The sequence below is a fragment of the Equus przewalskii genome, chromosome 20, assembly GCF_037783145.1.
Source record: "Equus przewalskii isolate Varuska chromosome 20, EquPr2, whole genome shotgun sequence".
Taxonomy (NCBI): Eukaryota; Metazoa; Chordata; class Mammalia; order Perissodactyla; family Equidae; genus Equus; species Equus przewalskii.
This window is the reverse complement of record NC_091850.1, coordinates 3888830-3914479: the sequence shown is the minus strand read 5'-3', so window position 1 is coordinate 3914479 and position 25650 is coordinate 3888830. Positions and strand designations below refer to the sequence as shown.

The 25650-nt window shown below is 52.0% G+C and overlaps 1 protein-coding gene across 15 annotated transcripts in view; it reads right to left on the bottom strand.

Moving 5' to 3' along the window:
• Positions 1-915: 915 nt before the first annotated feature.
• Positions 916-25650, bottom strand: part of GATAD2A (GATA zinc finger domain containing 2A) — a 97850-nt gene continuing 73115 nt past the window's right edge. For 12 of the 15 annotated variants that reach the window (XM_070586736.1, XM_070586730.1, XM_070586729.1 and 9 more), the window contains 10 exons: positions 13745-13877; positions 13485-13616; positions 12112-12201; positions 11303-11434; positions 10944-11111; positions 8792-9071; positions 6074-6372; positions 5329-5403; positions 4843-5038; positions 916-2739 (listed from right to left, as the gene is read on the bottom strand). In XM_070586736.1, the coding sequence (XP_070442837.1) occupies positions 2609-2739; positions 4843-5038; positions 5329-5403; positions 6074-6372; positions 8792-9071; positions 10944-11111; positions 11303-11434; positions 12112-12201; positions 13485-13616; positions 13745-13873 (1632 nt within the window). In that variant the 5' untranslated portion in view covers positions 13874-13877 and the 3' untranslated portion in view covers positions 916-2608. The remainder of the gene's footprint in view (positions 2740-4842; positions 5039-5328; positions 5404-6073; positions 6373-8791; positions 9072-10943; positions 11112-11302; positions 11435-12111; positions 12202-13484; positions 13617-13744; positions 13878-25650) is intronic. The other 3 variants (XM_070586727.1, XM_070586739.1, XM_070586728.1) reach the window with 1 other exon arrangement.

The following is a 25650-nucleotide window of genomic DNA, read 5'->3' as shown; positions in this document are numbered from 1 at the left end:
CACAATTTACAGAGCAGCTGACATTTTGAAGTTTCCAGTTGTCGTCAGGGGTTTGTGTCACAGATAACTCAGGACCATTACAATCTTTATTTGGGACTGGCGACTCCCACATTCTCACTGCTCCTGGGAACCAGGTCCTCTCACCCCCGAGGATCCCAGGGTGAGCCCACGACTCCAGCACCTTGGTCAATTTTGAGGAGTGAGCTTTGCTGCTGGGAGGACACCATTAATGTCAATATCCTTTCCTAGTATGTCCAAACTCCACACCCAGAGGTATTTAAGAATGCCTTTTCCTGTAACACCATAAATTTCATCACACGACCACCCCTCTGGGGCTTATCACAGAAGTTACACTGCAAAGGGGGAAACTAAAGAAAAAAAGGGGACAGGAGTTTTGAGACAGTAGAAATGAACTAAAGATTAAGGCATCTCACGTTCTCGCCCCCCTCTAAAAACTATGTTTACATCACAGTTAAGTCGCCCCTGATGGGACTGTTCCCAGGGATGCTGGGCTGGAGGAGGCAGGGCCAGGGCCTGGCCATCCCATCCTCTGACAGTGGCAGTCAGGTTTGCACTGAATTCACAAGGCCTATTCAACAGCCCGAGGCCCAAAGTACAGCCAGGCAAGGCGAGGAGAGGTGGTTCCTGAGCACAGTGACGAGTGAGATTCTGATGGGGCCAGGGTTGGGGGCCAATGTACGCAGGTTGGCTCGGGGCCCTTGAGTCACAGACCCCCTTAACCCCAGCTGTGGCACATCCCTCCAGTGCAGAGGTGACCTTGCCCCAGATGCCTGATCCCAAGTTACTGCATAGAACTGACGTGTTTGCCAGAAGAGGCTGGCCTGGATGCTCCTTCTTGGAGGATTTGGAAAATCTGGCCCATGTTACTGAACAGAGAAGGCTAACAGCTCAGGGTAGTATGAGACAGGTATTTATTTGCCAGGCACACAGAAAAATGCAAGGAGTAGAAATCTTGCATACTCTTAATTTTTTGGTGTAAAAACACACCCTTGCCCCCTCCTGCTCCTGAATGTCAATTTCCCCCCTTTCCCCAAAATCCCTGGATCTTGGAATGGAAGTGACCTTTCCCCGCCCTCCCCTCCTTCAGCCCATCTAAGTTATGCACTCAAAACAAAAATCTATGAGAAATTTGGGGCTTCACACAACAAAAAATTAGAACATTTTGCAAAACTAGGTCTTCTACCGCGTGTCAAAAATGTTTTCTAAACACTGATATTCACACACCATGAGAGAAGGGGTTAAATGAGCCTTTATTAGAATGTTGTAGCAGTGTGTTTGAAGAAGGCAGCCCTACAAAATAAAGATTTTAAATTAAGTCCCTAACTGCATGAATAGGAAAACCAGGGCTGGGGCTGAAGTGGGGAGCAGCGTACCCCATCTCCACACACATGTGCGTACACATGGGACACCCTTGCACCTGCGTGGAGCCAGCCTGTGCACAGCACACACACAACAGCTTCTGCCTTTCCTCATGGAACCGATTTCTAAGGAGTGGGAAAAACCAAAACAAAACAAAACTGAGAGCAGACCTGATCCTTTGTAAGACATTTCTGTAGACTCTAAAGAGGATAAAAAAAAGTCTGAAAGCAATCCCTGGCAGCATGGCCCTGCTTTAAAGGAAGGTTCTAAACTAGACCCAATGGAAACCCTGAAGTCGGGGGTGGGGGAGGTGGTGGTGGTGGTGCTTTCCCACGCCAACACACCTGACAGGAGCACAGGCCAGGGCAGCTTAGGATGTTGTCCATCAAAATAAGTAGGAAAAGAAAAGGAAAACATTTAATAAAATAAACCACAACAATAATAACAAAAACACAACAGCCTGCCCCTCCAATTTCCCGCTCAGGCTCTGGACGTTGCTGCCGATTCTCTCCTGCCTCCTCATTCAGCAACATGGGGCTCCCAAGCTCCCAGGCTGGGTCTGGGTTGCGGTTTGTTCTTCTACGAAGTGTGGGAGGTCAGGGGTCTCTGGGACGAGCAGCAGCAAAGGCCTTCTGATGGAGCGAGGGTTGATCAGCGGCCCACTCACCGGGCAGGGGGGCCGTGCTCGGCAGGGACCCTTGGGTCTGCAAGGTTTACTTTAAACTCCATCATCATGAGGTGATTTAAAAAAAAATCTGTTAACCTAGAGATTGCCGTAAAGGAAGGCAGTCGAAGACTGGGAGGCTAAGATGGGGAAAAGCAAAAACAAAACAACGGTCCGCTCGACTTCAGAAGCCCAGGGCGCCAGTCTTGCCCAAGCATGTCACAGTGTCCAGGGTGAGCCGTACATGCACCCTGTTGGGGGCAAGGGGAGGGCCGGGAACAGAACCAGCCCCCGAGGTCTGCTTTTCTGCTGGTGTTGGGCAAACTAAAGGCAAAGAAAGGAGGAAAGCCCATGGGAAAGGTCCCCCAGTGATAATCCTCATCCACCTGTAAAGTGGGCCCCCAGCCGCGATGAGACTTTGCAGCCAAAAATGGAGCTCTCCCTTCTGCAGCGCGGCTGGTGCTTGCTCGCTCTCTTGGGGAGCACGGTGTCTTCCCAAATGGAGGGTAGCAGGGCCAGGTGGGAGGGAGAAGGGAGCCTGTTCTCCAGTGGGCCCGGCTCGCACTATTTCCATGTGGCCGACTGGGGGATAGAGCGTGGCGGGATCATGTCCAGGAGGTACTCCCGTTGGCGGTCCACGGCGGAGGAGGTCTTGTGCACTGCCAAGCTCGGGCTGACAAACGTGAGGGGCCCGCCTGCAACAGAACAGAGTGACAAGCCAAGATGGCCCCAGTTGTGAAAGCTCCCAGGAGGAGCCCAGCCTCAGCTGAGCCAACTAAGCACAGGCGGGGTAAATCTTAGGCCTCAGAGCTGAAGAGAACGTAAGACATAGTCCAACCGCCTTCCCAACATCCCCAGCCTCTGCCACAGTAACCCCAATGATCACATTCTGTCAGCTACCCAAGCGCTACATTGTAAAGTGAGGTGTTTACCACAGTGCTGTTGAGCACAGTGAAAAACCACAAATGACAGAACTGTGCAACTGGGCAAGCCAGTATGACGAAATATTATGCAGCCATGAAAAACAGTTCTGTCCTCAAAGAGTTTTTAATGATACTGTAACGTTCTCTTATGAAAATGTTAAGAGGGACATGGAATGGCAGACACAGCATGAGCCCTCAATAAGGCACACATTTACACATGGGACACTCAAGTGAAGAGGCAGATTGGGGACAAGCCTCTGAGTACAGCATTGGTTCTCCTGTGGTGGAAAGTACCATTATCTTCTCCTTGCAGCTTTCTTCTCTCTTTGCATTCTCCAAATTTCCACAATGAACAAGTGTCACTTTTATAATTGGAAAATGAAGAAATGACTGCCACACACACCAGCACACACAGATTTTTGGCTGGCCAGGAGGAGGGACTGCCCCAGACCCCCAGCTGTAGCAGGGCCCTCCAGAGTCACTGTTACTGCAAAATTATTTTTGGTGGAGGTTAATACATCCTGTGGAACAGGTATTCCGAGGTCAAATGCAGTAGGGAACCCTCCCTGTGTGTTGAAGGCTGGCACTCCAGAAACCTGTCATTTCCCTCAAACCACCACCCAGAAACCCAAGGTGACCAGGAGTGCTGGCAGAACTCTTCTGGAAAATGCTGCTTTTAAGCTATGACACTTTTACCTCTAATCCTACTGCTGAACACAGCAACTATTTATTCCTTCATATTCCCTTCCAAACATTACCTTTACACACACACATACACACAGTTTTTGCATTGGTGCCATCACTGCATACACAGACGCACACTTGTATTTGACTTTTCCCACTGATTTCATATACTTTCAAGTTTCCCATGAGAGGAATTTCCAACCGGCCTATGCGTGCTTAGGTGTATCTTAACATGCTGAGCAAAAGTATCTCTGCCTGGTTTATGATTACAAATGCTCTCCGCTCTCCAGGCTGTGTGGATTCTTCTGAGTTGAATGAACGTCCTCTCTCTCCTGAGCTCACTCTCTCGGGGCAGGCTCTGATACTTGGGCATGTTTCTAACTCATGGTCAGCTGCATGCACAGCAGGCTCCCGTGTTTTGTTTGCATAGGTAGCAAGGCTTTCCCAGTTCTGACTAGGGAGACGGATCTTATGATGATGACTCTTCTTCCTACAGGGATGCAGCAACCACAGGGGGAGACTTGCTCCCACAATAAGAGCACTCGCTTGTCTCCTCTCAGCTCTTTTGTGCCTACCCTTCACTTTCCCGTTTTTGATCCCCATCCCTGTCCCAGGGTCCCCCTCCTCATCCCTGCATTCTTGTTCTCTTTTGTACTTCGCACCACCTGACCTGTCCAAGCCAGAGGGTGGGAAGAGAGTGTCTCACAGAGCAGGGAATGAAGGACACTGTCCGGGTGAGCAAGAAATGAAATTAGTGTATGACGAAAGGTACAACATAACAGCAAACAAAGGTATTTCCAACAGCAGGAAAGGACAGGGGGAGCATAAGTTGGCAAGATGAGCATCTGTGCTGACAGGAGTCCAATAGATGGTTGGGGGGATGCTGCCTGAACTGGGTTTGCCCCATGTTTTGGGTTGAGGCCTGAGATTTTTGGTACAGAACGTGCACATAATGAAGGCAATTACTACCTACCCAGGGCTACCACTTGTTCAGGGTGTCCTAGTTAGTGAACAGAAGAGAGTGCGCTGAAGAGTCAGAGGAGCGACCCTCAGAGAGCAGACCTGGGGGTTCAGGGCCCTTGGTGCTGCTTCCCTTCACCCTGTGCATGTGCACGTCTTTGTTAAAAATAAGGAAGGGATAGACCCAAGCATGGCAAGGTCCCTACTTTGAGCCCCATGGGGGTTGCCCACCTGTATTCAGAGATGCCTTCTTCCAGTTGGAGGTGGCGTTGCCCTTGCTGGCACTCACGGCTCTCTCGGAATGTCTGCTGGTCCTGCTGACGAGGGCTGTGGCCGAGGCTGCATTCTGCAGTTTGGGCGACTGGCTGAACGTGTGCAGGACACCTCGGGGCGTGGTGGCTGAACCCCGGGATAGCTGGCTGGAGGCCTAGAGCAGAGAGAGGGTGCAGCGGCTCACATGGGGAAGGGGGCAGCAGAGGGTGAGACGCTCAGCGCAGCCTCTCCTTGCTCTGGCTGACCTCTTCCCACCCACACAGGGTCCCTAAAGTCCAAAATCAGGAGACCAGGTAAGTTACACCAAAGGGGGAGGAGGAGGGGAGGGAGAGAGACAGACAGACGCAGGCAGAATGACAGTCGGCGACTGATGTAGTCACAGTCTGGGACGTGAGGGCTGGTTGGTGGCCTGGTGCAGGGAACTCCCGGCACTGCAGTTCTGACCTGTAGCACAGCCCCGTTACTCCAGTCGCGGGCCTCTCCTGAGCGGAACGCCAACTTACGCCGGGGTTTTATGACCTACACAAATGGGGGTTGAAATCGAGGTCAGCACCGTCCACAGGCCAGCCTAGGGTGACCTAAAGTGACCAAAGGGCAGCAGCTGTGGCCGCACGTGGCCCAGTCCCCATGGGACCAGCCGTTTCCTGAGGGCCGCAGAGCCACCCACTACATAGGGATCTTGAGAAGATGTGTTTATTAGTGAACTACAAATGATTTCCAAGGACACAAAAAATTGCCAACGGGGAGCTTTGGGTCTATAGGGGGTGGGAAAGCAAAGCATTAAAAAAAGCAGCCAAAAACAACTTGATTTCAAACTTGCTTCTCTCCTTAATTTAGCTAGAACAGTTCTTCTAAACGCCCCTTTTGTATCTCACTGTGGCTTTCAGAAAAGTCCTTTAAGACAAGAAGTACTTGCCAGTCGGCACACTGTGAGTGAAAGCTACAAAATCTAAACAAACTGCAAATTAGTATTTTCACCGCCAAATGCCACCATTAAATGTAATTTAGACGCACAGTTAACCACCAGGCAGATGATCAACGAGTGTGGGACAGAAGGTCAGAACATCTTGACTGCTAGTGACAACTCCCTGCCAAGGGAACGAGGCCCCTCTCCCAGAAGGTGAGGCCACCCAGCCCACGTTCCCAGGCTGCAGGGCCACAGCTCTGGCCCTTGGACAAGGACTATCACCTGCTTCAGCGTAGGGTGCGGGGCGGCGGCAGGTTCAGCCTTGGCCTGTGTCGGGGCAGTGCCCTGCTGCAGGAGGCGCTGCTCGATCTCCTGCTCCTGCTGCAGTGCCTTCACAAAGGCGGCCTTCAGCCGGCTCGTATGCTCCACTTTAAGAGCCTTCTTCTGGTTGGACGCCATGCAGTTCTCACACATTATGGCACCGCTCTTCTCCTCCCGCCAGCGGCACGTGAAGTCTGTCTTGCACTGCGCACACATGTAGGGCTCTCGGGACAGCACAACAGCAGCCGACATCCTGCCCGCTGCAGGGAGAGATGGGTGAGCTCATGTCAGAGGAACAGGATGCCCGAGCCAGAGCCTCTATCACCTCTGGGCAGGACAGGGATTCGAGACACAGCAGGAGCGTGGCTCAGCCAGCATCAAGAAACCAAAGCCCCAGTCGATGTTGGCTGTTTGTTCAGCAAACATATATTGGGCGCCGACTGTGTGCGGACACTAGGCCAGCCTCAGGGAAAGTTTGCAGGTAGAAGCAAAGCTGAAGGGCTTTGGAAAACGCCAATGGGTTAGGGTCCTGGGTACTAACTCTCAAAGACATTAGTGCAGACTGGCTTCTCCTGATCACCTTTCCCACCTGCAGCACAGTATTAGATCTCACAGGCAAACGTTTCTAACCCTCCCACACCTCGTCACCAGTGGAGAGGAGTCAGTGACCACTCCAGGCCCCCACCTCGCTGGGATGGGCACCCTGGCTAGCGGGCGATTTAATTAAGGACTGATCATCCAGTGAGTGTTCATATCGACAAGCACCGTGCCCAATGCCTTCTAGGTATCGAGGTATCTGAATCTTACAACAACCTCCTGAGGGGGTATCCCCAACCCCATTGTCCTGAGGAGGAAACTGAGGCCAGGGAGATGAAATGATTTGTGGAGTCACATGGCCAGTCAGTGGCAGGGAGGGTCAGGACTCACAGCTGCTGCCTGGCTGAGGGGACATGGCTGCTCTGGGGCCTCGGTGCCCTTGTCTGGGAGATGAGAACACGGTGTCTCCTCAGTCAGCCAGAGGAGGGGTGACTGAGGAAACCATAGAAAGTGCCTACTCAGGCATGGGGTCAATATTTGTCTTTATTCTTCAGCTTACATATTTTTGCCATTCAATCTTCAGTAAGAGGTGTTTTTCACATTTTGTTCTTATCTTTTCTGTGTCCAGCACTCAGGGACTTAACTGCCTCTTCAGCATTACAGACCATGGTGCTAAGAGACCCTGGCCTTTACCCCCTCCCCACCAGCCCTGGGCCTACCTGAGCTGCCCTTGAACAGTGAAGGGCTGTGCAGGATCCAACTCTGGGTGGACCTGTCACCCCCCAGAGCAGATGGGATGTCACTTTTCCAAGCCGCCTGCTGCCCAGGGTCTACCTCAGGCCCCCAGCTCTGGGTCCCCACCGGTAGCTAACATGCTCTGGTAACAAGAGCACACCTCCTTCCACACATCCAACCCTGGAGGAAGTAGTACCTGCTTCCTAGGCAGCTGTGGCCTGTGTGACCAGTGTCAGAGCCAAGACATAGGTGTGAGGCTACACTTGGCACCCAGCCTGGGGCTCTGGGAGGTGTCAGAAGATGCCTGAAGCAGGGCTCAGAGACTCCTCCCACAATTAGGTCCTGTTTTTGGCAACAGGAGAGGGTGACTAACCCCAGCCCGTCTCTGCTGGTAAGAGAAGCAGCAGAAACAGGCTAGTCTTAGAGAGCAGAACGCCCCGTGCAGGCAGGTGCATGACAGGTGAGCATTTCGTCCTGTCTCAGGCCTCCCCAACCCTTCTTCCTATACTGCCCGCCTTGCAGCAGCTCTTGTGCCAACTTCACTTCACCATCAAGGAGACACCAAAGGGATCCAGGTACATCCAGGCTGTGTCAGAGATTGCACCACTCCCACCTGGGCCTGGCTCTGGCGCCCAGTGGTCCCTTGAGGCAGCCTAACAGGTGGAGCCCACCGGGCCCTCCCCTGCACCGGAGTGGTTATGGCTTGGCCTCCTCCAACTTTGAGCATCTGATGAGGTGACGTGGGGGGAGGATTCAGGCTGACTGCCCAATTAATGTTACCACCAGCTCAATCTCAGGGCAGAAACCCCCTAAGGGCCAACTCAGCCTCTCACCTCTGTTTCCAATATTGTTTTTAATCACTACCCTGTATATGCCCTTTTATTCCTAAAATCTCCTAACACACTGGTACACTTTCCAAACTGTTCCTAAGGAGGGTGATAAAACGAGTCTAGCCCAGGCATGGATGTCCTTCTTCCACCATGGGGGCTCAGGGCACTCAATGCTCTGGAAAGTTCTCACCCAAGAGCCCTATCTAGAAGCAAAGCCTGTCAGCCTCCCGCACACTTTCTTCCTCACCCTCCCCTGCTCACCCCCATGGCACAGTAATGTCACAAGGCTACTGCTGCTTGTGACCTTGGACCACACATGTGGAGCCTTGAATGTCAGTGGGGCCCAGCTCTCAGAGGAGTCCCCAACAGGAGAAGGAAGGTACCTGTGATGTGTTTAAGGAGTTATCCAAACCTCACAGCAAATAAGTACTGATAATGTAATGTTGCCCATAAGATGCTCTCCCCAAGACAACTCTGGGTACACCACTGGTGCACCAACATGTGCTGTGCATTGAAAAAAACTTAGGTAACAGAAACTTAAGTGTAAGAGAGGAAAATAGGCCCAGGGCCTGCTCACCTTGTGTTTCCAGCAGGTTCTGCACCACCTCCTCCAGGCCAACCAGATAGATGAATTCGTTGTTGGCAGCGCTGGGCAGGAAGTTCATCTCTGGGGCAGGTGGCTTGGGAGGGGGGATTTCGAGCAGCGTCTTCTCCAGCTGTTTGCGCAGCGCAAGCTTGGCGGCTGCCTGCCGACTGGCTGGAGAATCAGCAGAGGTGACTACAGAAGCCACGCTAGTCGGGGTGGAGTTGGCCTGAGCAGAGGTGGCCGTCGTCCCTTTCAGTGATGCTGGGGAGGGCTTTCAGGAGACAACAATCTGGTCAGTATGCTAGGGTGCATGCCCTGAGGCAGGCTCCACTGCTACACCTATAGCCCAGGATGGCACCATTAGCTGCACTGACTAACGAGTCCTTAAGAGAGCAGCTCCAAGCTGCTTGACATCAGTGAGCAGCAGGCAGAGCTGCATTAAACTCATTGCCCTATGAGATAACCAATCCTGTAAACATGCTCGTTGAGGTTTAGCTGATATTCAATAAACTTCACACATTTAAAATCTGCAATTTGCTATCTCTTGCCACCTGAGGACACTCATGAAGTCATCACCATGACCAAGACAGTGGGCCCCGCACCCAGGCAGCATGGCCACTGTCCTATCACTATGGCCTCACCCTCCTCCCAACACACATCTGGGCACCCTCTTTCCTCACAGGGTGCAAATGGTGGCTCACTGTGGCATCGATGACATTTCTCTCATGAGCATCTTTGCGTGTGCTTGTCTGGAGATGCTAATGTCTTAAGTCAGTTCACATGTCGTCATCAGAGCTAGGGGGAGAGCGGCTCCTGGACCAACCCCCGTCCCTTCACTCCTCTCGATCTTTACTGCTCCTGGCCTACTTTATCATCTTTGTCTGGACCCTAGTGGCTGACTCTCCATTGTCTCCTTGCTCCAGTCTACCCATTCCCTCACCCTGTGAAGTGCTCTCCCCAAACTTCAGAGCTGACCATGCCAGTGCCCTTAGCTTTGTGGGATTGAGGACCCTTCTGGAAATTGGAGGAAAGTAGCATACACCATCCCCAGGAAAATGCACACACCTGATAACTTGCATGTAACACATCACAGGGCTCAGGGAGCCCAGGTCACTTTCACAGGACCCCCACCCCCCACAAAGGATCTCCAGAGCCAAGCAAGACTCCTCAATGCAGAGGATGCCATCTCAACACCCTGGCCTGGCCACCCCCCTCTGACTAGCCAGTTCTTTCCTGTTCCCCTGAAGAGCATCCTCAGCCCCGCTGGGAACAGAGCCACACACTCCACCACTGCCTTCCCTTTTCCTATCCTTATAGCATGCCGAGCCAAGAACAGGGTCTGGCACACAGTAGAAATTTGATCAACATTTACAGAGTAGATGAAACTGCCTGCACAGGTCAGTCTTTTGCTCTGCCTAGGACATCCTCATGTGGGTGGCAGACTTTAACTCAACTTTAGAGGAGGCAGGGACACTGCCCAGAGCCCTGCTGGCCAGGCTGTTATCTGAGGAAGGCAGGCAAGAACGCACCATGCCAAAAGAGCAAGGAAGGATAACTCGCAGTCAGCAAAAACCCCTGCAGACCCAGTAATTTTATCTGTCAATGAGGCTCTTGCTTCCAGCTCTGGTACCCATCTTCCCAGCTCTGCTGGGCGGGGACAGACCCTCCCCATCTCAAAGATTCTGTACAGAGGTGAAGGGGACACATGGTTAAGAATAGAAGCACAGTGTTGCAAAGACATTTGCAGACGTGTTCTCCATACGTGCTCTTGCTGAGGGGAGTAAAGGGGCTCTAGACACCTCACCTGGCCTCATCTCTACTCACAAACCTGCTGTGTCCCACATACTGCCTCTCCCTACCCCTCATCCTCCTCACAGCTCAGCTCAGGACTGCACCCCTCACCCTCTCAGCAGCCATCCACCTCTGCTAGACAGCAGTTATGAACACAGGACTCCTGCCCGTGACTTTCACACCCCAACAGGCCCAGAGGAGCTCAAGTCCAAACCCCAAGGAATATCCAAGGCATCACTCAGCTCTGAGGGAGCAGGCAGGTCATGCTGCACCTGGAAATCTGACTTTGCCCCAGGACCAGGAACCCTTAAGGGGCCAGTCACAGGGCACATGCCCCATGCCAGGCCCTCACCTGTGGGATGTTGACGAGCAGACTGGTGTTGGGGACGTTGGCGACGCGGATGAGGCCCTGCTGGATGATCCTCTGTCCCTGAATTTGCACACTAGGCACGGATGCCCTGGGGGCCAGGAGGAGCGGGGGTGGCCCCGTGCTGGAATGTTGTCTGATGTTGTGGATTTGCTGTCAGGGTAGGGTAGGGTAGGGGACAAGACGATGAGAGGGATGATGGAGAGAGGCACAGGGAAGGGATGGGCCCCACAGACCCCCAACACCAGGGGGTTGGGAGGACCAGGAAGGGTCGTTCTTGTGAGGTGATGGCTGCTTGGGGCTGCTGGATGCGCTCCTGTCCCATAAGTGCACACTCTGCTCACCTGGGCCCCCCTGACGAGCGGGGGCATGACAACCTGTGAGCTCGCCTGTGGCCCCAGCTTCGAGGATGCCTGCTGTCCACCACGGACCAGGGGCGGCGGGATGACACTGCCAGGCATTCGAGTCGAAGTGGTCTGTCAACGACACCAACCCCCAGATCTTTCATGGCTTTAACAAATGAGTTCACTATTTTTGTAAAAGCATATACTTGTTTTAAAAACACAGGGATAGAGATAAAAAGGTAAAATGCATATTTATTCTAAACACGAAAGAACAAGGAACATGGACTCTGACAAGAGCCATGCAAACCCGGGCTCACTCAGGACTCAGAGGCCACGACAGCAAGAGTTCCACTAACCAGGACTAGTGCTGCCTGCCTGTTGGTCTGAGCAGGCGGCTCAGGCCTGTTTGAGAGGAGGTGGGCCCTTGTCCAGATCTCAGTCCTGTGCCTAAGAGCAAGAGCTCTGCCAGTCTTACCCCATGGGCAGAGGAGGTTGTGAGTCATGCTGGGACAAGGCCCTTGCAGGCACCACAACTGCCCTGGGGAAAGTCAGGACGAAGAGACCCTGGTCTGCCTAGCATCTTAAGTCCTCTCTCCAGTCTCATTAGGGGCCCTCCCAGCATCAGCATGATTTGTTTATGATGTCAACGGTAGCCTAATTTGGGCCTAGAGGTTCAGAAATGTGAACATGCTTTATTTTGTGAGCTGTGGCCAGAAAGCCTCACTCCAGTCTAGTTAGAAGGAATGAGCAGCCTTTTGCAAGAACTGGATTGGGGTTGCTCAGGACCCTGATGCAGAGGGAACACTGACCTGAAGCGATGGCTTGCCAGAAGGAATGTTCTGGGTGCCCCGAACTAGCGGGGGAGGGGTGGTCACAACACTCCCAGCAGAGCCTGCAGGCTGCAAGAGAGCAGGACACATGGGAGATGAGAGGGCTGCCAGCCCCAGTCCCCCTACACAAAATGCTGATGGTAGAGGATTGGTTTTCCTTCTCTTCCAAAGGCATTAGGCTCTCAAAGATTCTGCTTTCAAGCCTGCTAAGTCCATCTGTGGCAGGAAATGACATATTCGCAATGGGCAGAGAGATTTTCTAGCAGCCCTCACCCTCCGGGGACTATTAGCATCACTCTTGGTTCAGGTGCCGGCTCTGCTCTCCAAGGAACAGGAAGGCTGGCGGCAGTGGCTAAGGCAAAGGACCTCGGGCTGGACAAAATAATCCCAAACTTGGTGAGAAAATGCTGGGTCCAGGCACTTCGTAAAGTCACATATTTCACTAGAGAAGAGACAGTGACAGACCTGGTTCACTTCACCAAGTCTTAAACAGCTAACAAGGAAATGAGTAACAGGCAGGCCCTGTTCATCAGGAGATTAACAGACGTCAGACTGTGTCTACTTGGTGATTAAAAGTGGGAGCTCAAGCAAACCCCCAAGCTGAACCAGTGAGTGTCCTCCTGTCCTGCTTCCTTAAGGTGACACATGTTTCACACACTCTGTCAGGGCTCGTACTGCCCGAGATGCACTTACTTTCTGGTTTACTGAGACAGTGGTTAGAGTAAAAGGAAGGGTGGTTCATCACCAACCAGAAACCTTCCCAGAATGGGGCACCAAAAAAGCCCAACAAAAGAAACCTGACCTTGCTTTCCATGGTAAGTTGTGTTTAGAAACAGCACAAGGAGCCTGGGGCACGAGGGGAGATAGCAGGAGCCCCAAGACTGGGCCTCTGGGTCCTAGGCAGCTTTGTGGCACACCCCTGAGGCATTCAGAAATCTGTCCACTAAACCATGGCAGCCCCTGCCGGCCAGCACAGCCATCCACAAGGCAGGAGGCCTTTCTGGAAACAGGCTCAGGACAGAGCTCTTAACCCAGAAAAGTGATTCCAGCAGCTTCAGAGATATCTGCTCTCCATTTCCCTGATGCTTTTAGTCTACAGGGAGTGAGTTTTACATACGTAGATCTGGAACATTCTAGACTCAAATGTATTCTGATATACCCTTACTTTGACATGCTTTCAGATAAATCCAAAATGCAAACTTGAGTCTGAAAATTTCCATTTCAGACGTTGGCTCTCATGCTCTTAAGGAAATCTGTCCCCTCACAACCAGCCTTTCTGGCTCCTGGCGCTGAGGTGGGCCAAGTAATGACTGTGCTTCTGACCCTTGAGGAGGGAGCAGATTCGCACACACCTTCTGGGCCGTGGTTTCCTTTTGTATTTGACTCTGCCGCAACTTTTTCAATAAAACGAGTTTTGCTTCTTCCAATCTTAACTCTTCTTTCAGTTGCTTAATCATTCTTTCTCGTTCTTCAGGACTGCTTTTCTGCAAGGGCAAGAGGACGAGGATTGAGAGGGATGGATGGCAGCTGGGGAGCACAGGCCCCACTGGCACCAGCTCTATTTGGGGGTGCCACTGGGCAGGTTCTCACCCAGCATGGGGACAAGGCTCACCATGAGGGCCTCGGTGCTGGTCTCCTTCAAGGTCTCCTTCATCAGCCCATTCACTCGTGGACTCGCAGGCTGCTCACTGTCAGACAGCACGATCACATCAGGTGAGGGGGTTCTCCTCTCGGACTTCATGTCACTGTGGAGCAGGGACAGCAGCTTGTTACCAGGGTGCCCTGACTTTGCCAGACACTCTTCCCCAGGGCCCTGTGCCCACACCCCACGGATGCATGGATTCAGCCACAGACACAGCAAGAAGGTGGGAGTACAACTGCCCTGCCAGGCCTCCACAGCCTCTCTTCTTGGGCCTCCCCACAACCCACCCAGGCTGCCTTCTCTCATTGTACTCACCACACAGAAATCAAACCCACCAGTTTATGGGTGGGCCCCACAACAGCCAGGACTGTTCATGTTCCCTACCTTCATGTCCCCAGGGCTGAGGACAACTGTGTGTCTGACACACCCATTTTGGAAAACACCACAGCTTTCTCTACCATGTGGCTGTATGTTGGATAAAAACGCTTGGCCTGGGATCCTGGGGCCAAGGCTAGGTTGGGGCTCCTGCATGCTGGTGTAATAGAATGTGTGTGCCTCACAAACCAGAAGGTGCCACCTGCCCATGCTGAAAGCCACCTAACGGAGAGCCTGGCCCCACACAAATCACCATCTTTGCTCGACCCAAACTGACAGCCCTCACACCTGGTAAGCCCACCTGCCCCCAGAAGATGGAGGGGCTAATCCACATGTTGTCAGCCTCTGTTGGCACCCAGACATGGGGTGTTACCACCTCATGAGGTGGCCAAGACTGCCTGCTGGATAGTCCTTCCTGGGCCACACGTGGCCTCTTTGTCTTGCCAGTGGCAATGTGGCAGCAGTGGCCACAAGTTTTGAAACTGACTAGAACAAAGAACACATTTTCTCTTGCAAATCTGGGTACTCTCCACCTGCCTGATCTGCTCACAAACTGGTTTCCAGCCACCCCCACCTCCCATGATCTATAGTAGGTGGACTGGTCAGGTGCCAAGGCCACACCTGCCCGTTACCTTCTCGCCCTCTTACCCCAATCCTGCCCACCCACAAGTCCCCTAGGCTGGAGATGCACATCTAGTGCTGCTGACGTTCTGCTATGGGTGGCACTGACTCCACACACAAGGACCAATGGATCCCAGAGAGGGTGCTTTGACCCTGACCAAGTAGGTCCGTTTGCTAAGGACATAATGTAAACTTTCCCTTAAGATCTGGCCTTAGCACTTGAGTTGAAGGAATCAGATCCTTCTGTCAGCAGGAATTCCAGCTGAGGATTAAACGTATCCGCTAGGTGGCACTGTGACCCAGAGAACAAACTCAACTAAGTTAACTGAGAGTATCAGCTCAAAGTTGTCACACTACTTCCACTAGACCCCAGTCAAGCAGACACAGTTATAAAAGGAGAACTGGTGCTTTAATAGCCCACAGAACTGCCTTTTCCACTCTTGGAGTGAGCTGTGTCTTTAAGGAAGGACATTTGCTGACTCCTCTTGGACCCAGGACACCCCCCTCATTGCTGACACACACCCCTTCCCCGCCTCTCCTAATCCTGTCTCCCAGAGCTGCACAGCAGCTGCACTGCAACACTCCTAGCCCTGACCTGATTTAACCAGCACAGCTGCCAGCCGGCTTCTCACAAGAGACCAGGGGAATGGGAAATAAGGTGCCATTTCAAGGTATATAATCCATTCACTGGGGTATCAGCCTGCATTCTCAGGTCCAGAAACTGGCTGTTTATAAAGTGAAGTAACCTAGGACGTCTCACTTGGCCTCACCAAAGACCAATACAATTCGTAAACTACCACTCTTTCAAGTCTGTGTGTCTCCCTGCTGACTGCCCACTCCACCGAAGATTGACTTTCAAGGTGATCTTGGGACTCCAATTCCAGGTTCTCTGGACTCGCGCACAGACACCAAGCAGACGCAAGGCCCCAGCACGGGAGCTACAGCCACTGGTCCCAAGCTAGGTGGGCTCCCAGGTGGCTGCACACAGGCAGAGCAGTCACCCAGGCAGAACCACATCTACAGTTACAGACTGCAGGCGCTTTCTGAGAAAATGTGGCTGAGGGATTTATCACTTTTTATCAGCTCACTGAGGGCATGTACTTCTTCTAAAGGTGAGATGTTTAATAAAACTCAAATTTGCCTGAGGGAAGAGGAGGTTAGGGATCGAGACCATCTGGAGGCTGAAGCTGCCTGAGATGGCCACTCTGACCACAGCACTCCCAGGTCCCATCTTGGCCTGAGACTAATCAATAACTCGTCCAAGAGATGACGTCACCTCCTATCAATGATCACTCAGCATCCCAGCAGCCAGCAGGGAGTGAACTTCCTGTATGCTAATCAGGCCACCAAAAAGTCATGTGACAAAGGCATTTCCCTCCTCGGTCATGTGACCCTTTAACTGTGCCTTCCAATGTGAAAACCATGGCAACAGCCAGTTCTAACCGGTTTGTGACACGCAGCCTTCATTTTGAGAAGTGAGGTAGAGTTCAGGTGCTGTCAGAAAATGGAGGCGCCCAGCTCACCCTGGGGCTGCCGGGCTGCAGGCATTTCCTGTGTGGCGCAGGCCCATAGGGGACTGTTGGCTTGTTACAGGGACCCAGATCACTTCTTCCAAACACAGAGAGGCCACACCAGCCCCTCTACTTTCCAACATGAAAAACTTTCCTAAGCTAAATTTTTAAAGCAAAGGTGCTTCAAGTTGCTCAGTACTTTCCCAGAGAGTTCTTTTAATTCAGCAAAAAGAACACCTCTTTAACACAGGCTCAAAATTATCATGGGCATTCTTTTTTAAAATATTGTTTTAAATTATAAAACCATTTATAGGCCAGGAGAACAAAAGCAAAAGAAATATAGCCCAACGTGCCAGGGGGGCAGTGTTGTGGCCAGATGCACGGCTTCAGCCCACGGCAGCCACCTGGGCACAAAGTTTATTTGGAAGCCACATGATTTCAGGGCAAATCCACTAAGACCATCCTGCCCATCTTAGGAACCTTTATATAAAATACTATGATTAAAAGAGATTTTACATGACCTACGAAAATCCCTGGAAGTAAACCAGGCTGTTAGTGAAAACAGTCCCACCGCCTCCTCCTCCCCATATGCTGGCCCTGGCTAAGCAAACACCCAAGTTCTGTTACCTGCCAGGAACTTCCGTCAAGTTTCCTGGAGGGAAGGCCAGGATTATAAACTTAACTCAAGACAGGACTTCGCGTCCACAGCACCAGGCAACCATCCCAGCTGCTCATCAACCAGTGGTCAGCGCAAGGTTAATATTTAGTGTCCTCCTAGCCTGTGCCAGAGGAAGCAGTCTCATCGACGGAATGCAGCAACTGTGCTCGGGGGCTCTGACCTCTGTTGTTCTCTGCCTGAGGAAGGTAAACTTCATCCACATTCATTCATTCATTCACTCACTCACTCACCATTTGCTGAAGACCTACCTAAGAAGCAGGTGCTGTACCAGGCAGTGGGAATAAACCCCTGGATAAAAGGCAGTTCTGTCCTTAGCGTCCACCAGAAGGGATAGACCCAAAACCAGGATGGGGAGGGGCAGGTGGGGGTGCGCCCACAGGTAGGGATGGACTACTATGCACCTTGGCCCAGGAGCAGCTTCCCTGGAGCTCAAAGAAAAACAGCATCTTGCGGCCCCAGACCTGCTCACAGTCTGCATTTTAACAAGATCCCTGAGATTCCTACACATACTAAGGAAGTCAGCGATGGTTGTGAACTATGGCCTAATGAGGCCTCGGGACAACAAATTCCTCCTCAGGGCTGGCCCGGGGAGACAGGCAGAGCCAGCCTCAACCATTCCCTCCCTCTGCCCCTCATCTCTTGGGCCTGGCTGGGTGGCAAGAGGCAGGTGGCTGCTAGCCAGGTTTAAAGGTGGGGTGGGGGGCTTCACTAGACCCAGCTCCAGCCTCACCTGCACCTTCTGCAAACACTCACCTTGACCCCACCAGACCCTCCCCCAAGGGTGTTCCTTCAATTCAAGCCCTCACACCTCTGAGGCCTCTCTGGCCCCCAGCGCCCGTACCCCAGGCTCCTGCCCACAGACACATCCTGCCGTGGGCTCCTCCCATCTCCATGTTCCTCCACATCCCCAGGTTCCCCTCATGAGCCCCAACTCACCCTTCAAACCATCTGTGCCCTCAGAAAGGTCCATGGCTGGCCCAGCGCCTCTATACCCTGGCCCTGAGAGATGGTCAGAGCTCCCTCAGTGTGCTCATGGGGAGCCCCCAACAGCGAATGCCCCACAGCCTACATGCCTGGGAAAGCCTTCTTAGCCCTGTCCCCTGCTGTCCATCCTGGGAATGGGGAGATCAGAGCAGAATTCTGTGGGTTCTACTTACAGGCAGCACAGGCCTGAGCAGATACCCCCTTGCCAGTGACCAGTTCGCTATCACTCCAGCAAACTCATGCAATGAAGTGCCTTCACCTTCCTGCACAGCACCAGCATGGTGGCCCTGTGCCATGTCAGCCCACCCTCCAGCAGCCTCCCATCCTCCTGCAGCTGTCATCAGGGATTCCCGCACCCCAAGCTGGGGCTGGAGGCCATCACAGGCATAGCAGCCAGGGACCTGCCATCCTACTTGGAGCCTGTCTCCACAAAGTCCAGGCATTGTGGCTCCCAGTGAGGGTGAGGATGTTCGCAGGGTGACCCAACAAGAAAAGGACAAGAGAGAGGGCTCCAGCCCTGACTTGACACCACAGCCCCAGAAAATGGGGTAAGATCTGCACCTCCCCAGAGCCAGAAGTACAGGAATCTCCTCCTAGTGCCATGCTGGCTGAGGTGGGAGAGAAGTCATAGGACCTCCTTCCTCCCAGAGCCTGTGGTTGTGCCTACTAAGTAAGCAACAAGCCTGCAGACTTGGAGTTGTTCCCCCATAAAGCCGCCCAGGTCTCACTTGGATGTGCCTCTTGCAAGAGAAGGAGCCGAGGGCAGGACACTTCCCTCTCTGTGCCTCCTACAACAACATGGACAGAAATCCCTGCCGTGCTGCCCCTTAGCGCTAAGGAGGCTCAGACACTGTAGGAGACCATCAGGGAGGTCCAGGCCCGACATTTCCTGAAACAGTAATGGGCTGCTCGCTGTGAGGCCAGCCTGCACAGAGCAGACAATAGGCCCTGAAGGGTCACATTAGAATATTCACAAACCAACAAGGGCAGGGACTGTGTCTGCACTGTGTCTACATCCCAGCAGCAGGAGCAACGCCTGGTATGGTGGGTGCTCAGGCCACACAGTTGGTGTGCGCCCACCACTTGCTCTTCCCCAGCACCTGGTTCCAGGAAGGGATTTGTGAGTTCACAAGGAATCCAGTAATGCCTGAAGACAGACTGATAACCTTGCACACATAGGCATCTCTTTCCACATGTAGAGAGATGCTGGTAAAGCATGTGAAAATTAACTTAAAAGGACTTCCGAATTCTGTGTCATTGTGTGTCTTTGCAAGCAATACGCCCTGGACATCCAACCCCTAACCTATGAGTGCAGGACTTCAGTGGATGTTAAAAAGGAGCCCTAAAATTCATGGGTCGACAAAAACCCTGTACACAGGATCACGGTGCTACACCCTGACAAGCTGTCTGCCCAGCCCTGACAGCCTCGTGGAGGCAGCTCATTCCACCTGACCTGTACCTCCCAGTGCTCACACCCCCGTTCAGCCCTATCCTGAGAACCTAGGCTAGTTTTGTGGCTTACTCTGTGAACTACAACAACGTGGAGAAAGCAACACTGTAACCTTTCACGGCAAGGTCACAGAAGCCTTGCAGCTTCCACCTGGGCCCTCAGAAAGCACACTCTGGGGGTCTAACTGTGCTAAGACCACCCTGGTGTAGGATGTCAAGCTAGCCGCATGGAAAGAGGATCAGAGACAGACAGGGAGATGGGCCCAGTGATCCCACATAAGTGACAAAGCCACCAGGGGCATCCAGGCCAGCAGATGCAGGACTGCAAGGATAAGAGAAGCAAGCACCCAGCTGGGACCAGCCAACCAGGAGACCTGACAAACAAGGCTACACCAACCCGTCGTTACTTTAAACCATTAGGCTAATGGGGCCGGCAGCCCAGCTCCGGCCCCAGGGAGATAGCCCATACCACTGTAATCCATATCCTCCCTCAGACTGTCCCCAACAAGGCCACCCACCCTAGACACCACCTGGGACAAAGCAGGGAGAGAGAAGTGGGGAGAGAAAATCTGCCTGCGGCAGATACAGACTTGGGATGAGACTGCCTGGTGTCTGAGTCAAAGCTGGAAAGCAATTCCACATGCCAATGAGCCCCCTTATTCCAGAAATACTTCTAGAAAAGTCCCACAAGAGAGAAAAATAAGACAGTTACCACCAGTTCCTGGGTTAGTCCTACCATCTGGCAACATCTTGCTCACAGGCCTCTGCACGTTAGGCATCTTGACAAACACACGCTTCTTCTTGGGTCTTTCAAAGTCACCTGGGCATGGGGGCTGTTCACTGGGACTTCACAACACCCCACTCTCTTGTCCAAAGGGAAGCCATTCACTCAGAGACACTCGGTGTGATGAGAGAGGGGGCTCTGCTGCACAGAAACACAGGCTGCACCCAAAAGCTCAAGACCTGCCTGCCCTGGGCGGAAGTTGGGTGCTGAGCGGTGGCTGGTTTTCTCCTTAGACCCCACTCCCACCTCCCAGAGCCCACCTGCTTCCCAGCCTGCCCCAGCCCTTCTGCAATTCCCTGGACTCCCTTACCACTTCTCCTAGCCCTGTAACTTGACACCCTGTTGGCTGGGATAGCAAGAGAAAAGCCCAGAGCCTGCTTTGTGGGGGTCAGGAAGTTAGAACATATTTTGCTTCTTGGCCACAGAGGCCATGGAGGTGAGCAGCTGGGATGGGATTTTTGAAACCCAGCCATCATTCTTTCTGGAGACTTCAGGTCCAACTATCACTCTGAGACTCCACTATGGTGTGCCCTGCTTCAGAAGAAAAGGAGGGAGCATGAGGGGCCAGGCTCGGGCCCTCTGAGCCCATCCCCCTCAGGGCCCCCAGCAGAGGCAGGCAGTCTCAGGGTGCAGGGTCAGAGTGGAGCAGCACTGTGTCATCAAGCAAGACTAGGAGGCACCCAGCCTATCCTGCTGGGGCTCCTTCTAGGAACACAGAAGCCCCTGAAAGTCAAATGGCTTGGCCAGGGAGGGCCAGAGGACCTTGCTATGCCTGGAAGCAGTGACAGGGGCCAGTACGAGGGGCATGAAGTCTCCAAGGGCTGTAGAGACAAGCCAAGGATGGGCAGGAGAGAGCACTCCCTCAGGCAGGAGCTGGCAGTGGCCCCATGGAAAGACCCCAGTACCAAAAGGCAACAGGGCAGCCTGCAGGGCAGGTAGCTGCCCAGGGAGGTCACTGCAGCACAACCATGACAGCAGCTGACATGTCTAGCCAGGACCCAGTAGCACCAGGAACACTAAATCCAACTCAGCAGACTCTGCTCACAAATGTGGAAGGGGCACTTGTCAGAAACGACCAGAATCATACAAGTGAAAGGCTGACCTACGTCAGGTTTAGAAAATCACCCAGGACATTTGCCACCCCCACGCCAACCACCAAGAGACACACTTCCATGTAATCCTCTCAGCTGCTTGATCATCTCTACAGTCCACAGGTACGGAGACAATCTGAAGGTAGTAACTTCCCGAGGTCACACACCCGTGGCCTGCAGATTATCTGGGCCCACACCAGGTCCAGGCTTCTGTGCAGCCTTGGCAAGCCTGCCCAACTCTGGGACACCAAGGGCCGCTGAGTGCAACCTGCAGTGTGCTGGCACTTGGGCCTCCCCTCCTGGTCAGACCAGCTGGGTGCCCATGGCCTGCAGAGGGTTTGATGGCATCTCAGAAAACAAGGCACAGGGTGACAGAGGATGGGTCCTACATGAATGTCAACTCTGACAGCCTCTAACTTGGGTTTTCCAATACCATTTTTGGACTAGGTTAAAGGGGAAAATGTTTTTATTTATACTTGAAGGATCCTGGACAGTCAGCAGCATCCACATGCCAAGTCCCCAGGGTGATAAAGAGATGACAGTGTGAGAACATGGATGTGGTCCTTGGACTTGACTGGAAAACAATTCTCCTACTCATGGACTGCCTCCTGCCCGAGGAAGCTGGGTAGGGTTTTGCTACTTGGGAATTCAGGCTCCCCAAGAGCCCAGGCCCTGGGAGAGTGAAGGAAAAAGAAGTGTGGGACCCTAACTGCTGGCCACAGTACCAACGTGCTAGGCTGACCTTCCTCCAGGGAGGAACACGGCAAGAACCCAGGAACACTCTGTAGCGTGGAGGAACTCCCTAAATCAGATGAACCCAAATACAGCCCCTGGGTTGCAAGCTTCCTCACCAACTCATAGCAAGAGAAAAGTCACTTCTGTGCAGATGAAAACCACACTCAAGAAACACTGCTTTCCAGTTTGCAACTACAACTTTGGTGATAAATGGAAAGCCCTTGCTTTGCCTGAAGTTTCCTGCCCCCTTTTAAATATCTCTGTTTCAAACTGCTGGATTCTCCCCGGCCTTCCCCTGGCAAATCCTGAGGTGTCCTCAGGTGTCCCCCTCTACCAGACATGTTCTCCAGCTGCTCTGAGCTCAGCAGCCACAGGACTCTGCCCAGTCAGCTGTGAGGACCAGAAAGGGCTGGGTGCACTTCTGTGGCTGCAGGAGCCTGGCCCAGTCACCGAGTCTTGGTTTCTTATCTGTAGAATGGGATGCTACTCACCTTGAGGGGACATCACGAAATGCAAAAGACTCTAGTGCACCTAGTCAGTGGCTAACAGCCTCACCTCTCTTCCTCATCCTCACAGAATGTAATGTGCACACTCAGGGCAGCCCCCATTACCCTTTCTGCTCTGAATTGATTCATCTAGCCACCTACTCTTTAATCGGAGGTCCTTGGGAACAAGGGCCCAGGCTGAGGGCTTCTCTTCCTTCCAATGTCTCATCGCAGCAGGCCATTAACCACTGTGCTGCCTGAGAAGTGAGCAGAGTCCTGCTGGGTGTCCTTGCCTCTGCCCACGCTGGACAGCCCGCTCCTGTATGCCTGTGCTTCTCAGTGTTGCGCTAGGCTACTCTACAGCAGCAGTTCTCCCAGCATGGCCCTTGGGACCCTTTCCGGAGCTCTGTGAGGTTGGTAAAAACATTGAGACGACATATGCCCTTTTCACCAACTTGGGACAACAGTGCCAAACCGTGCCAGGACTCACGGTGTCATCACGCTGTAGGCAATGCCCTGGATGAAGAAGTACAGCCATTACTGATTTTATTACACCTCAATCCTCGAGTACACATAGCTTTAATATTCTGTGACAAGGTAAAGCACTGCATCCCGAAGCAAGACAGCTGTCTGGAAGAAAAGCGCTTGTGTGAACACTCACAATGCTTGAAGGAAGGACTGAAAGACACACTGCTGTTATTCAGACCTTGGGTGTTTGGCAGACATTTTCCCCAAAATGGTCAAAGCAAAGCCTGTCACTTCAAGGAAAAACAACAGTATTTGTTGCCAACGATAAAGTCCGAGTTTCTGACAAGCAAAATGTAGAATTTTGGAAAACTTGTTTGCACAATGTGAGCCCAAAGCTTCCCAACAGATCAGATACTAACTATTTTGCAATATTGAATAACGAAATGTGTCAGTATTTGAAAGATCTTTATAACTCAGTAAATTATCATTTTCTAATGTTCAATGGTATTTCCAACTCAGACATGAGGAAAAGACCATTCAGAAGGAGAAGAGATAAATATCCCAGGTAGAAGAATCCCAAAAAATTTGTGCAGATGCTCTGCCCTTCAGGAGAGCGATCATGACCTCCAACTGCTTAGCTGTGGGCTGTACATAGTGACTTCCTTCCAAAGGGTACAGCATGGAAGGGAGCACAAGAGTCACATTACAGTGGAGACACCTGACAGATGCCACCTCAGCCAGGTGATCAAGGTCACATCACAGTGATGCTGTGTTGATGGCATGTGCCCTGGACACGGTATGATGAGAGGGGCACTTCACCTCTGTGCTCCTCCTCCCCAAACCCGTCCCCCAGTCTAACCACGAGAAAAATACCAGACTGATCCCAACTGGGGGGCATCCTACAACATACCCTCCCAGTCCTCCTCAAAACTGTCAAGGTCATCAGAAACAAGAATGTTCAAGAAACTGTCTCAGCTCAGAGGAACCTAAGGAGATGTGATCACTAAATGTCATGTGGGATCCTGGGACACAAAGGGTAAAAAACAGGAAATCTTGGGGCTGGCCCGGTGGCATAGCAGTTAAGTTTGTGTGCTCCACTTTGGCTGCCCAGGATTCACCAGTTCAGATCCCGGGTGCAGACCTACGCACCACTTATCAAGCCATGCTGTGGCAGGCATCCCGCATACAAAGTAGAGGAAGACAGGCACAGATGTCAGCTCAGAGCCAATCGTCCTCAGCAAAAAGAGGATTGGCAGTGGATATTAGCTCAGGGCTAATCTTCCTCAAAAAAACAAACAAACAAAAAAAGAGGAAATCTGACTTTGGTTAATAGTGACATATAGGTATTTGGATCACTACTTGTGACAAATGTTCCACAGTAATCTGTTAATGGAGGAGAAGAGGGCAGGGTATGCAGGAACAATCTTTGCAACTTTTCTGTAAATCTAAAATGATCCTAAAATTAAGAGTTGTACTTTTTTTCTTTTTAAATAAAAGATTGTTCTGGGCTGGCCCTGTGGCCTAGCGGTGAAGTTCAGTGTGCTCTGCTTCAGGGGCCCAGGTTTGGTTCCTGGGTGTGGATCTACACCACTCGTCAGTGGCCATGCTATGGTGGCAACCCACATACAAAATAGAGGAAGAATGGCAACAGATGTTAGCTCAGGGAGAATCTTCCTCAGGAAAAAAAAAAAAAAAAAAAAAAGATTGTCCTGTTCAAAGTGCAAGAGAGACTAATAGATTTTAATGTAACCAAGTGCAAAAAGTTCACTGAAGAGGTTTCAGAATCCACATGCAACTAACTGTTAGGAAAAGGCCATTTTGCGTTTGGGTATCACGTCAAAGGAAGAAATACAATTACCCAAAAAGACTAACCAAACACTCCTCCATGTTCCAATTGCTTCTCTCTGTGAGGCTGGACTTTCTTCACATGCTTAGACCCTAACAACATATCACAAGAGACTGGATGCAGAAGAGATAGGAGAATCCAACTGTGTACTTATTAAGCCAAGTTTTAAAGAGATTTGCAAAATAGTTATTTTTCATAAAAAATGTTTATGCTACTATGTGATGGGTTTACTATAGTTATCTTTTAATGAATATTTTCAAATTTTCTAACACAGTAAACATCAATAGATAGCTTAACACACAAATCAAATGTTCTTTGGGGCCCAGAGACGGAAAAGGGGTGGCACCAGTGCTTGTGGCAAACAGTTTCCCATCTCCCTCACAGACACCAGCCTGAGCAAAGGCTCCCAAAATGGAGTCCTCCTGATATGTCATGGCGCAGTGGCTTTCTCTTCCTGCCAAAGTTGTGTTTTGAAAAGCGAGACACACTAAAAATTTAGTAGAACTCACCCCACAGATACATTGTAATTTTCCTATAAAATCTATTCAATTATAACCCAACAAAATTTGGTAACCCTGCTCTTGTGGCCTTTAAAGCAGCAACTATACAGCCCCATCTAGGCAACCTGGACACTTAGCATCTGCGGATGGGGAGCCCAAGCACAGACTTCCCAGTGGCCGACCGGGTGCCCCAGGTCCCCAAGGCCAGGACCCTATACCTCATGCCCCACTCCCCCCAGACCACTGCTCCCTGGCAAAGGCATCACTTCCCTCCTTCTGCATGTCTACCTCCACCCTCAAGTCCAGGTGTCCCCAGGCTCCACTGAAGCCCAGAACACAACTCTCCCC